The sequence below is a fragment of the Centrocercus urophasianus genome, unplaced genomic scaffold, assembly GCF_019232065.1.
Source record: "Centrocercus urophasianus isolate 14NV4802_14NV808 unplaced genomic scaffold, USGS_Curo_1.0 seq_16, whole genome shotgun sequence".
In the NCBI taxonomy this organism is placed as follows: Eukaryota; Metazoa; Chordata; class Aves; order Galliformes; family Phasianidae; genus Centrocercus; species Centrocercus urophasianus.
In genome coordinates this window covers 6,262,530-6,276,121 of record NW_024884711.1, presented here as the reverse complement: position 1 = coordinate 6,276,121, position 13,592 = coordinate 6,262,530, and the positions used below count along the sequence as shown (strand labels likewise).

General features: G+C 43.1%; 1 protein-coding gene across 3 annotated transcripts; it reads left to right on the top strand.

The window, feature by feature from the left end:
* Positions 1 to 125: 125 nt before the first annotated feature.
* Positions 126 to 13,521, top strand: CDV3 (CDV3 homolog). 3 transcript variants are annotated; one of them, XM_042817531.1, is made up of 5 exons: positions 126 to 433; positions 1,803 to 1,882; positions 2,967 to 3,103; positions 4,061 to 4,223; positions 5,286 to 13,521. In XM_042817531.1, exons 1-5 carry the CDS (start codon positions 203 to 205, stop codon positions 5,287 to 5,289), a joined length of 615 nt encoding a protein of 204 aa, XP_042673465.1. In that variant the 5' UTR covers positions 126 to 202; the 3' UTR covers positions 5,290 to 13,521. The 3 variants fall into 3 exon arrangements, with proteins under 3 accessions (XP_042673465.1, XP_042673462.1, XP_042673463.1); XM_042817528.1 differs by having other exon boundaries at positions 5,105 to 13,521; XM_042817529.1 differs by having other exon boundaries at positions 127 to 433; positions 5,534 to 13,521.
* The last annotated feature ends 71 nt before the right edge of the window (positions 13,522 to 13,592 follow it).

Sequence of the window (13,592 nt, the reverse complement as noted above, 5' to 3'; positions counted from 1 at the left end):
CCACCCCCTGGCTCTAGCCGCGCCCCCTCCGCTTCGTGCCGTGTCAAGCGGCGGCCACCGGCGTGGAGTGCGGCAGCCTCCCGCCGCCGCGCAACGGGCGGGCCCGGCCGGCCGCTAAGCGCTTGGGGACGCACCTGCCGGCCCGGCCGCTTCCTGCCTCCTCTCGCCGCCGTTAGGAGCGGCACCCGGCCCCGCCGCCGCCATGGCGGAGACCGAGGAGAGGAGCCTCGACGACTTCTTCGCCAAGCGGGACAAGAAGAAACGGAAGGAGAAGAGCGGCCGCGGCGCCGCCGCGGCTTCCACGGCCTCCAGCGCTTCCAGCGCCGCCTCCAACGCCGCCGGAGCGGCCGCTGCTGCCGGAGGACCCCGCCCGACCGACGGCGGTGGCGGCTCGGGGGCGACCGCCTCGAGCGGCGGCTCCGCCAAAAGCAAGGTGCGGCCCGGGGCGGCGCTGGGGGAAGGGGCACGGCCGCCTCCGGGCGCGGGGCCGCGGCGCCTTCCTGCCGGCAGGGGGAGCGCCGGGGCGGCGCCGTCTCGGCCACGCGGGGTGCGGGCGGCTCTGCCCCGCCGCGGCCACGCGGGAGGCACGGGGCTGCGCCTGCTGGGGGCGCGGAGCCCGGCCGGGGGAGCCGCTGCTGGGAGGGCTTGGGATGTGTGGTGGTGGTGGTGGTGGTGGTGGTGGTGGTGGTGGCGGTGAGAGCGCGAGGTGAGTGCTGGCAGCTGGTGTTTGGGGCCTCGCACTGCGTGTCGCTGACGCTGGGGTGCTCGCGGCTTTCTGGCTGGAGCAAGGGCGACGGAAAACCTTCCTGCTTTTTTCTTGTCGGTGAACGCGGCTCTGGTGGCTTGGGTTGGAAATCAAGTTCCTTAAATGCGAAAGGTGCGTTAATTTGGGAGCTGTGCTGTTTCCATGGAGATGGGGGTATAAGAAGTCTGCAAGCTCGGAGCTGTGGAGTCGCAAGTGTGCGGAAGCCTCTTAGTCCTTAACAGGCCGTGCGGTGACTCCAAGCCGCTTCTGCTGTCGCTTCGGGGCAGGTCGCAGCCTGTGCTGCAGGTCGGTGGTGTGCAGGGCTCCTCAAAGGAGCTGTGTCCTTAGCTGCCCGACTGGAAGGACACCGAGCCGTTGGCATGCATGCTGCGAGCGGTGTAACACAGGAAGTATGTAACTGCTAATTAGGCAGCGTGTCTCCAACCTGTGACTAAGGAGAACTGCTCGTCTGTTCTCGTCTCCTTCAGCCCTACTTTAATAACACCGGGACCTGCTGAAGGACAAAACTGGATCTACTCAGGTGGATTCCACCTTCCTCGTGTCCTTCCCGGAGGCTAGAAGCGATTCGGGATATTCCTTGTTCTTTGTATCCTCTGAAATATATGATGGAAAAGTAAATCTAAAGCTTCATAAGCATTCAAACTGTCATAAAAGCTCAGTAAAAGGAAGAGGTCTTGCCCTGCATTTCACAGCTCTCTGTTGCACAGTTCTGTTCCCTACTTGGTGTTGCTTGCCTTTCTTCTAGTTTTTTGCTAAGCTGATGTGGTTATCTTTCACTTGAATGCCTTTTTTTCTGGGGCGTTTTGTGACTGTTGTAGTGAGTTAAAATCAGTTAAAATTAGCTCACAGGCACATTATGAGAATGTGCAGTAAGTTAGGGGAGGAAAGAGTGGGATCTTTTTCCTTGTTGGCAGTGGTGCACAGATTGGTTTGCCACAGAGCTGCGTATTCGCCTTTAGTTTTCTTTGTATTATCTTGGCTATCATCTCTTCACCCCTTGGTAGAAAGATGGTAACAGCTTCTTTCTCTCTTTCAGGAAGAGGATGACTGGAAAGAGTTTGAACAAAAAGAAGAAATTGATTATAGTGGTCTTAGAGTTCAGTCGATGCAAATAAGGTACTTCTTTTTTTCCCCTTTCTTCCCCATCAGACTTATCCTTGCTGTTTCAAAGAACTGTTTTTTCTCCCCAGAGTGTGCTTAAAGAGAGCTTTGATATGTTTCAGCTAGTGTAGGTCTGATTGCTGTGGGGTAGCTTAGGCTATCTGTCATTTTGATGCTTTGGGCCTCTCTTTTGTTTGAGGCTTAAAGTTTTCTCCAAGTACTTAAAATTCCACTTATGTAAAGATAACGGAAGGGGAATTTCTCTGAGAGTAATGCCAGGTAATTCCTTCTGAATCACTTGCGTGATGTAAGGATATCTGAGTCAGTCTGGAGCAAATTCCTGAATGCTTGCATCTCTGTTTAAAGAGTACAAAAATATAGTTGATAAAACCACGACGTTGTGATGAGACCCGCAGGACTGCATTTGTGAGCTTCATCCAAGATGCTTTGTTTGCTTTTTCATTAGATTCTTCCTGTAGTCTGATCCAAAGTAAGTCTTCTTCAATCTGTTCTGGTTAATAAAAAGGTTTCATCAAGTTGGAAAAAGGATTTTAATGACCACAGTTTTAGGCTGAAAATATCATGTGATCTTTCAAGTACTGATAAGCTTCAGCATTGATCTGCTTCATTATCAATTTTTTCCCTCTTTGAAGGCAACTAGTCCTAGGCTGTTTACAGGTTTCTGGTCCACAAGCTCTCCATACCATCAGAGTGGCAGAGCAGATAAGCGACGTGTCTGAATGGACAAGTACCAAGTGGGCTGCTCTGCTGGTTGAAAAGCGAGTGCTGTGCTTTTCCAGACAAAGGCCAGCATTCTGAATGCTTTTGACACTGGTGTATTTTCAGGCACGTGGAACTTTCTGTCAGGGGATTTTGTAATGACTTAGTTTACAGACTGAAGGGTAGACTGGACAAGCAGATGGAGGACAAACCCACTGGAGGCTGTTGGTTATCCAGCTCAGGAGATGTTTTAGCTGAAAACGAGATACAAAGTACTCAAGGGGGGGGGGGGGGGGGGAGGGGGGAAGGGGAGGAGGATGTAATGACTTCTTGATTAGTAGTATTTAGCATGTAATACATTTCATTTTATCTCTTACAGTGAAAAGGAAGATGATGAAAGTGAAAAAAGAGAAGAACCTAGTGACAACTGGGAGGAAACCAGTGGTGTTGTAGACAGATCATCTGGTCCTTGGAACAAGTCAGCTCCTGCACCAGCACCTGTTGTTGAAACAATTGGTAAATGTGACTTGGTTGTTGATTGTACCAGTAAGAATTGAGCTACTGAGAAGGCAGAGTGCAAGGAGTAGTTCCTATTCCTGTGAGGGCTTCTGAGGAACAGAGTTGATAAAGCTGTCAGATAATTACAGCAAACATGGCAGCTGTCTTTTTTTATTTCAGGCTTCAAAGTGGGGAGGATGGAAAGCATCTCATTTTTAATTATTTTTAAATTAGTTCCCTCGACTTTGTAATTTGCAGAAAATCAGTTGAAAGCATTTCTGTGGGTCAAAAAATATTGCTTTGGTGATAAGTGGGTGTTCAGCCTGTATCTGATGCTTAGTGTTTCACTTCCTGAGTAGGGTTCAATCATTAATAGCACACTGTAGTTCTTTCAAATCAGATCTAGGGTACATGGAATATGACATTGCAAAATGAATTATTTTACTGGGAGAAGACTTTAAGTTGTTTAATTTCAATTCTTAGTATCGGTGGATGTGTTTGTTTTTGTACCTGTAGAAGGGGAAAAAAATGTGTTATTGTAGGCTTTTACCTTAAATGTAAGCTACTTGAGTGTTCCCTTCAGCACATGGAGAGGTGCTGTAAATGAGATTTGGCAAGGATGTAATTACCATAATAACATGTTTAGATCTCAAGTTTCGAATGCAAGCTGCTAATATATTGCAAACAAACAAACAAAAAAACCCAAATAAAGGTATTCTTAGAGATTGAGGCTCTAAACTTTGGGGAGCAAAATGCCAAAGCTGCATTTCAATTCAACTACTGAGTATAGATAAAATTAAAATGCCTTATCTGGAATATTTGCTTCCCAAGTTCTAAAAAATGTAGTGACGTGCTTGTAAGGTTCTTCTTTCTGTGTATGTGTGGTGGTGGGGTTTTGGTAATTTTTTCTTGGTGGCTTTTTTCCATGATGAATGCACACTTACCCTGTTGTCTCCATGTTGTTCCTATAACTAGTTACAGAACCCCCAGAGCCAGTTCAGACTGGTGGTGTATACAGGCCGCCCGGTGCCAGAGAGGGTGGCAGGCCTCGGAGGGCACAGCAAGGACCACCTGAAATCTATAGTGATACACAGTTTCCATCACTGCAGTCTACTGCCAAGCTTGTAGACAGTCGAAAGTAAGTACACTGCATTCATTCCTTGAGAGAGAGATTTTTACCTCTGTTTTATGTTGTTACAACGATTAAGCCCAAATCTTTCCACAGAGAAAGAACTGAAAAAAACCAGTCTCTTTGGAAAAGAGATGGGAAAGCTCTTAACTAGATTTTCTAACTCTAGGAAGGGCTTGCCTTGAAATAACTTGCATAGGATGATGCCCAGTAAGAGAGCCAAACAAGATTCCCAGCTACTTAATTGACTTGCTGGGGGATTTTTCCAAGTAGGATGTTTTTGCTCTTGACAGCAACTGATTTCATTAGATGCCAGCTGCGATGAGGATCTTTGATATCAGTTGTCAGAAAAACAATTAGAATGTCTTGAGCATGCTTCCTTCTCATCAGAGATGTGAAGGTAACTTTAAGGAAGATAAATAGCCTGATATTTATTTCATTTGCTTGGTGTTTTGACTTCTCGATGTGATATTGATCAGCACAGCCTTGCTGGAGCTGTTTCCTTCTGGTTTTGGTGTGACTTTGTCTACTTGGCAAATGAGATGTGCGTTAGGGCTTGAGTGGTGCAAATTGGGCAAAGGTGGAAATATGAGTATTCCAGAAAGTGAATGGATTTCTGTTTTCAAAACATTATCTTTCATAAACGTACTTGAATTTATTTTAGAGAACGTTAATATTGAAATGTATAGTGTAACCTGAATTGCAGTTGAAGATAAGCTTGATTCTAGCAAACAGGTTGTACAAGATTTGCTTGGGAATGTTTGTTCTGTTAAAACTCTAGACCTTAGTGTTTTCTGTTCATAATATAATGTTTTTGTTGGAATGGGGTGGAAATCAACTAAAAATTTACAAGCTAGTGATACTTACTGATTACATTTATTTTCCCATAGGGATAAAGAAATGGAGAAGAGCTTTGAAGTAGTAAAACACAAAACTAGAGGTAGGGATGAGGTCTCAAAAAACCAGGCACTTAAACTTCAGCTAGACAACCAGTATGCTGTGCTTGGGGATCAGTAGAGCTGCACACACATTACAATTAAGGAATGCTTTTTTGGTAACCCTTCTACTAAGGTAACTAAACTACAGCTAACGGCTATGATGAACATGCCACCTTATTTCTGCTGGATCTGCTGCAGCAAGTGCAGAATACTTTGACATAAGCGATCGGTTCTCCTGCACTGTGGAAGCGTATGTTACAACTTCTCCATTGGATATGGGGCAAATTAATGTAAATGATTGAACAAGAGTCATCGGTGTTCTTTAATTGCTCAGAAAGATACCTACAGCCAGTGGTCATTTCAAAATCTTTTTATGTTCAGATACTGAGCCTTCGTAAAGGTTGACTACCTCAGACTTGCTGCACTCATTGTGGACACCATGTGGATCACAACTTCTGGAAGAGAAGGTTACAGCTGTTTTAGTGGCCATCTGAAACTTGAAACCAGCTCTACTGGATTCCTGTCAGAAATCCTGCAGAAGTCAGCCATTTGGTTCCAATTTGCTATAACAAAGATTTAAGTGACCTTAATGAAAAACCTATCCTGTTCCCCTTGCGAGGAATCCTGTCATGTGTAGCCATAGCCTACCAGGGACTTCTGGAGCATACCATACCACCCATGCTACCCAAGTATAACACAGAGCTGTAGTTTGTTTACCTTTTTAGATAGCTGTACTGAAGCAACGGTGAAACAAATTAAAACTCATTCAGTATCAGATTGGAGGATTGATGGGTTTGAATGGTCTGTTTGTATTAGCCATTTTCACAGTTGTCTAAGCATTTTTTTTCTATTTTCCACCAAAAAAAAATGCCTTCCTTGTTTCTGATATCAAATTACAGTGTATTTAAATGACAGTGAAATATTATAGTGAAATAGGGTTTATTTTGTTTTGTTTTTTTATCATGAAGTTTGTTTTTCTCACCCTAAGGCACTAAGGGTTTTGATTTGACACAGAGGTATCCAGACTCCAACTGCAGTCTTTCGAATTTGTCATCTTAAAGAAAATGTGAGATACATGGCAATAGTAATACCAGATTTGTTGAGAATGGGTATTTGTCTGTTGAAGGGCAGTGGTTACTTAATAACCAAATAACTTGTTGTACAGAGGGATGACTTATGCTTGATAAGCCTTATTTGCTTGACTAGTTTGGTGAAGCCTGCAGGCTTTTTGAGGCAGAAATCCTCAAACTAAAACTCATAAATGGTATTTAATAAAGTCAGAATGTTGGGTAAGAACAGAAGGCAGTGACTTGTTTAAGTCGTTGTCATTTCTGAATTAATTTAGTGAAGGTAGGCAAAATGGCACTGATACACTAAGAGTGCAGGACATTGCCCATAACTGGTTCAGTCAGCAAAACCTGACGTGTACCAACTGTTCTGCTGTAACTTTTTCTCTTATGCCAGAAGGAAAATGAAGTACGGTAGTGGCATGCTCCAGTGTTGATGTTTCTCAGAGTAAATGCCAAAAAATAATTAAAAAAAAAGACCCAACATCTCTAAGAGTTGCCAATGGCAAGAGAAACAAGGGAACAAACCAAAACTTGCTTGCTTGCGTGGGAGTACTGTGCATTTGCAGAGGAGGATGATAGCGTGGGAATTTTGCGTAGTTGGGTTCCTTTTGTCTAACTGCTGACTTGCTTTAAATTACTTCTCTGAGGCCATTGGGAATTTTGCTGTTGACTTTGTGGCAGGGTTTCACCTGGTTCTTCTGCGCACAGACTAAAACTGGCTTTGCTCTTGCAAAGTTAAGTCTTTAAAATTTCTGCTAGAAGCTACTATTAAAGAGAGGGCTCAAGAGACTCTTCAGTCAGAGATTTGGGAATCCACCCAGCTGAAAGACTGGTACCAGTACCTTGGGCTCTTAGCCATGTATCTTCCTTGAAAATACTTTGTTGCCAGCAAAACTGTTGATGTGTCACTCAAGATTTCTGTGGAATTCATGGTAAATGGGCACGTCACTTGATGTGGTAGAAATGTGAAATCTTAAAACATTTTTCCTGATTCTCTAAAGCGATTGAAGTCGCCAATGCACATGAATCAAGTTCTAATCTACTGTACGAAGGGTAGATGAGACTGTCCATTGTACCATCTTTGAGTTTTTGGGCGTGACCTCTGGCAGTTTAAGAAAACCCTGTAACAGCTTAAAATGAAATAAAATGGAAATATACATGGATTCTGGAGTGTAATGAATCTTTACCTTCAGTTGTAGCTTACCCTAGCACAGCCCCTGTGATAGCTGAGCAAGCATGTTGCATTTGGATCTCGTAAGGGTCAAACCATGCAGTGGGTAGTCAGCGTTCTGCTCAGGTGGACCATGTCCAGCAGCTTACAGCAGTGCACATCAAGGTGAATCCTAACACAGCAGCTTAGTTGGCCACCTGTCAGAGTGTCTTCTGATTGCCACTGCATAGTGCCATTTTGAGACTGGATTGAATGTGAATGATGCTTTGTGCTTTTCACTTAAGCTGGCTTTGCTAAGCTAAGGAATGAAAAGCCTCGTTTTTCTACTGTTTAGCAACTTCACAGGAGTCCATCTGCTACTGAGAACTATTTCGGGGCTCTTTTCCTAAGCATATCATTCCAGATTCCCTCTGGAGGCATAAAAAGGGAAGAAGGAAAAAAAATCGCAGCAGACTTCTGCAGTACAGAATGTTAGGCTCCTTTAGTGTTTCTTGTGTTAAATACCATCGCTAGCAACTATCAAAATACCAATTGTCAGTATCTTCCTTGTAACAGCTCTTCTGCATTCCTAACGCTTTGAAAGTCAGTACTCTAGAAGCACAGTGTGCTTTTGAGACTGAGGAAACCCCACTTTCTGCTTTGTTGATGCATTCATTGGAGGCATGCAAAAAATGCCAGCTTCATTCCTTCAGAGTGCTTCTGGAAGGCTTCTGCTCCAAATGAAGGATTGTCAGTTGTGAATGTGAGCTGCTTAATACCAGTTGGTAAAGTGTTGTTGTGTAGTGCTACAGGAACTTCATAACATGTAACATGCTTTAGTAGTGGATTATTAATGTCCATTTTGAATGTTTGATGTTACTTTTTGTTGTTGTTATTTTTTTTTCTTTAAACCACCTTTGTAACTTATTAAGGCCATAAAATTTGTAGTTTGGTAGGAGAACATGCATATGTGTGTTACTTATTGGGAAAGGAGCAGTTCACATCTGTGGTTCTTGGTGGTGCAGTGCTTAGATTGCCTAGCTTTTGCCACTTAAAAACAGAACAAAACAAAAAGTTGGATTTCCCAAGTGCCTGTTGCAGGGGTCTGGCATATGTACATGCTTGAGCTAATGAGAAATGGAGGAGAGGATCAGTTTTGTTGTTGCCCCTGCTTTGCCCCTCACTGGTTCAGTTATGCTTTATCTTACCCACAGGTAAAGGGAACTGCTGAGAAGTGGCCCTCTCCTGCTGCCTCAGTTCTGTCTTTGCAGTTAGCTGTAGCAGTCACGTCCAAGGTTATTCTTAAGCTTAGGAATAGCTGAATTACTAAAAGCACAAACTGTGTTAGAAATCTGATGTTACAGGGGCTGAGGTTTTTTTTTTTTTTTTAAGTGTTTGATTATCTGTTGATTTTCACCACAACAAGGCAAAGGTTTGTATACAGTTTAGGTCAGGGAGATGATACAAAATCGATAGGACTTCATTTCATGGAGTTTGCTTTTGCAATAAATATATTTAACTCTGCTCAAGCAGTGTTAGACTTGCATGTGGTTTTTGGATTCAGAAAGCAAGTGTGTAAAAGGGAGCAGAAAATCAGACGTGTTTGCCAGTACATTATTCAGGAAAAACCAAAAAGTCATTTTAGTCTGGCTATAACATAAGAAGCTGCAAGCTGTAGCAGATGGGAAAAGACAGAAGACAACAGAACTGGTTTGGGTTAAGGTAATTTTCATGTATTATAGCTTGGCTTCTAAAGCACAGATGTAGCTTCACCATGTTCTATGGGAAGCAAAATAGAAAATAATCTTATAATAAGAAGAGAAGATGGAAATTAAGTATAACACCAGGAGAGAAATGAGAAGGAATAGGGAGGCTTTATGCTACGTGGCAGTAGTGAATGCACAGCAGGAGGCAGGGAACGGAACGTGAGCACTTGGGTAGGAAGGACAGTGCTGCAGAGATCAGCACTGCTTTCAGAAGTGATGAATCCCTGTAACTCAGCAGAAGTATTTCAAGTTCAATAGTTCGAGAGGGTGTCCTGTTTCTTTCTGCCCAGAGAGAGGGTGGAGTTTAGCCTTGGTATGAGGCTGTGTGTAATCGCCTGCCTAGAAAGGGAACCAGGAAAGGACAAATTTCAAGATAGTACAGTGGTCTTATTAGGAAGCAAGCTTTCATATAAGTATTAAAAATGCACCACAGTATTAATAAATCACCAGAAAAAGTGCATCTCAAAAGCAGGAATGGAAATGTGTCATCATCATCATACAACCTTATGCAGTGGAAAGAAGCGAATGTTCTGAAGCCAGCGTGCAGGGCCAAGAGAGTGGGGTTTGGCCTTAGTTTCCCTCTGAGTTGCTGTGTTAACTTGGAGTAACTTGGTTTCACTTTGCCTCAGCTTCCCCAGCTGTGCAAAAAATACCTCACAAGGGTGCTGTGAGGCCGGAGGTGTTCTTAGAGGAAGTTCTGGTGCTGTGGAAGGACAGAAAATCGTTATAAAACATCCTTACATTAGCTTTCATGATAGTATTTCATGCTACTCTGGAGAGAACTTATTTTTACAGAACGTAACCCGTGCTCTAGTCAAGTATTACATAATTAGATGGTTATTTTAATAAGCATGGTCATAGTGCTCAGCCTGAACCTTGCCCTAACAGGCATTTCCTCTCTGGTTAACTGTGAAACCCAAATGGTGTCTTAATATAAGGCTTTCAGTTTTTACATGGAATACATGAAAATCAGTATTGCTGTATTTTGTAAACCCCGTGGCTGAAATAAAGTTCTGCTCAGAGCTGTCTCTTGTCATGTGGCTGTTCTAAGGCTTGCTCAAATTGCTAGAAACTAGAGCTGTTCACTCATGAAAGCACATAGCTGTGTCAGGATGCAGGGTGACATGGTTTGGAACTGGGAGTAAGCAGAGGAAGAGCTAGGGAGAGGAATACAGATGCAGACGAGACGCTTGCTCTATTTACTATTTCTGCTGTTCTAGCAGTTAAGTGCAGTGGGAGAAGCATGAAGAAATAGTTGTTATGAATATGCCTTTGCCTGCTGGTGATTTCGAGGTTCATTGCTCAGCTTTTACAGCAGGGCTCCAAATAGCAGTAGAGAACACAATGGTGGCATGCGTGCTGGCAAATCAGACCTCTGGTGGGACTGGACAGAGAGATGAGGCCTAGCAGCTATTTCTCTTACTGATGTTGTTACCGGTACAGCAGCTCTAAGACAGTTGCTAATGTGTATCAGCACTGAGGATTCTGTGTCAGAAGCGATTACTATTAGATTTCAACAGACTACTGCAGTTCCTTTGGGGGGAATGTTCTACTAGGTGAATGATGAATGTTAAAGCAAAACATAGGAGGATTTTTTTATGTACTTAGGGTGATGAGTGGCATTTTTCATGCAGCAGTGAGGTCAACAGACTGGTAACAGGCTTAAAGTGGCCTTGAGGAATGTTCTGTTATATGGTAGGTAGGAGAATTCTAAGACATTCATCATCTATTCTTTCCCTTTACAAATAAGCTGCCTTGTTCTTACTGCCTCTCCCAGCTGAAATTTATGCTGTAATATTTTTCCATACTGTTCTGTTCGCTTTCTTGACTGCACACTGAGTAGATGTCTTCATTGAGCTGCCATGGTGATACCTAGATCGTCCCCTTGAAAGATCACAACTAATTCAGAACCCACCAGAGCATGTATGAGTGGTTTAAAGCCTTTCCACTACTCACTGCCTTTTGTTTTTTCTGTTGACGTTTACTTTCTGCTCTTTGCCAGGTTTACAAGTTAGCTTATCCTGCCAATCACCACTTTCCCTAATGCTGGCAAACCTATTCATTTTCTATAGGTATTGGATTTCGCCATCATATATACAGAAGTCTTCGGTGTCATGTATGTAATTCACTGTTCTTATCAGTGACAAGCATGACTTGCTCCTGTCTTTTACTCAATCTGACCTTTTCTTGTCTACCTTCTATAAAGACATTTTCCTTCTAGCTCAGTTGTTACAGCACTGAAGTCATCAAGCTGTAACTGTCTGCTTTCTTTCAAATATTGTGCTTGCAGAGGAGCATTAGTTAAAATGTTGTTGCATTTTCTTTTGATTTAAACAAACCATTAGTTCTGTATCTTTCAGAATATGTACAATAACAAAATGATTCGAACCATAAATACGGCTGATAAATGAGAGCAAAAACATTGCTAAGCAGGTAAAATGTATGTTAATCTGATCTCCAGGAGCATAAATTTATGGGTTTCAGTAGAGTTGCTCCGTATTCGTGTTGCTTGCGCTGTTTCATTAAAACTTGATTTGAGATCTCACAGCAGCCAGAACCCAGCACAAGAGAACAAAGCCTGTGGCAAACTTAAATTTCTGTGTTACTCTTTCCTTTGTTCATGGCAGAGATGAAGCAAGCATATTCATTCCTTGCTTTGACCAGTGAGTGCTCAGGCATGCTTGCTGTAATGCAACCAGTGCAGTACTTAACTGGACACTGAAATCAGATGTTTGACATGAAGGTAGTGCAGCAACACGGGCAGGCGTAGTCGTTGCGGCTTGTTTCATCTCTTTATGTTCTCATCTTGTAGGTTAAAGATCATACAACTATAAGTAAGGCTCAGCCTTTAAGTACTAATTGCATTTACCAGGAATGCGACAGTTAGTTAGGAATAGAGTGGAGGTGGTATGATGGAAGAAGACTCAGACTGTTTGGATGTATGCTTGCCTCTTAGGAGCTGTACTCTCTCAGCATTGGAATATTATATTATATATTATATAATTATATATATTATATTATTTGTCATACAAAACAGCTGCTTTCTGCTATTAACAATGATCTGTGGTTGACAGGATGATACCTTATTTAGGTGTGCTACCTATAGTGCTTACAGTAGTGGCTGCTGGGGACTGTATCAAGTCTGTAGGGTGGAGGTGAAGTTTTTCTCCCATCCCAGTTTGAAAGCAGAGGTGGAGCAGCTATGCTGCTGCCACTGTGTGGATCCCTGCGTTGGCCCTATGCCTCTTGTGTTACTTAACCACTCTGTACCCCTCAGGGCTGACGAGCTCTTGCTGGTTGCACTGCATCTTTAGTCTGGAAATTTAGGTAGAAGGCAAACTGGCTTTGTAAGTTGGCATGGCTTTTTTTTAGAGATTTGCTTTCCTGCAGCTCAAATCACAGTGCCACTCTTTCCTCACTATGATATCCCCTTCTTTTGTTCAGCTGTATTATTACCCTACCAAGGACCTTGAGCCAGGTACCTCACCGACCATTTACTGAGAGAGCAGTTCTGTAAGCAAGAATCCATGAGTCAGGATCATGCTGTACATCACCAATCTAGGCTCTAGCACCACGTACACAGCTCAACTGCTGCTGCAAAATGTTTAGTAAATAAATACAATATTCTTGAGTCCTGAAGAATTGACGTCTAGATCCTCAAAGGCTCCATGACAGCTCATTCCAACATAATGCAGCAAAATGAAAGGAGTAGCACTGGTTGCAGTAAAACAGATGAGCTATAAGAAGGAATGAAGTTGTGTGACTGGTAACTTGTTAGTTCAAGCACAACTGCCTCGCCTGGGCAGTAGGAGCATGGTCCAGCCTAGAGGGGAGGTTTGGTTCGGTTCAATAACAAGACGACACAGCAAAGAACAGCAAAGAGGTCATCTCTATAAATGAAAATATGAAACTGAATTTACTTTCAGCAATGTGAATGACTCAGCACTAGAGCCAACCTGAAGTAACAAAGATAAAGCCCTTTGAGTTCTTACAGCAGTACAAAAGAAAGGAGGATACCGTCTGGCTGGAAAAAGGGATGGCCAGGAGCCCATGCAGCACAGCAAATAGAAGGTGATCACTATGCGGCCCTTCACAGTTAACACAGGAACCTACTGGTGCCTGTATATTTATATGTCCTTATAGTAATAATTTAAGTTCAAAACCTAAGCTATGTATATATATATTTTTGGCAGTAGTTCTTTTTTACCTTGGTTTCCCTCTCATGGTTTCTGCATATGCCAACTTCTGACTGTGCAGTTCACACCTCTGTTCTACTTTTGTCCCATGTTAGAGTAATGGTATCAAACTCTGTAAAGCACTTTTGTGATGTTTCCTGTAAAGAAAGCTGAAGAAAATAAATTTATCTTAACAGCAGCAACTGAATTTAAACCTCCAGGTTTGTCTGTTTGTGTTCATCTGTCCAGTGACTCCAAACAATGACAGCAGGCACTTGT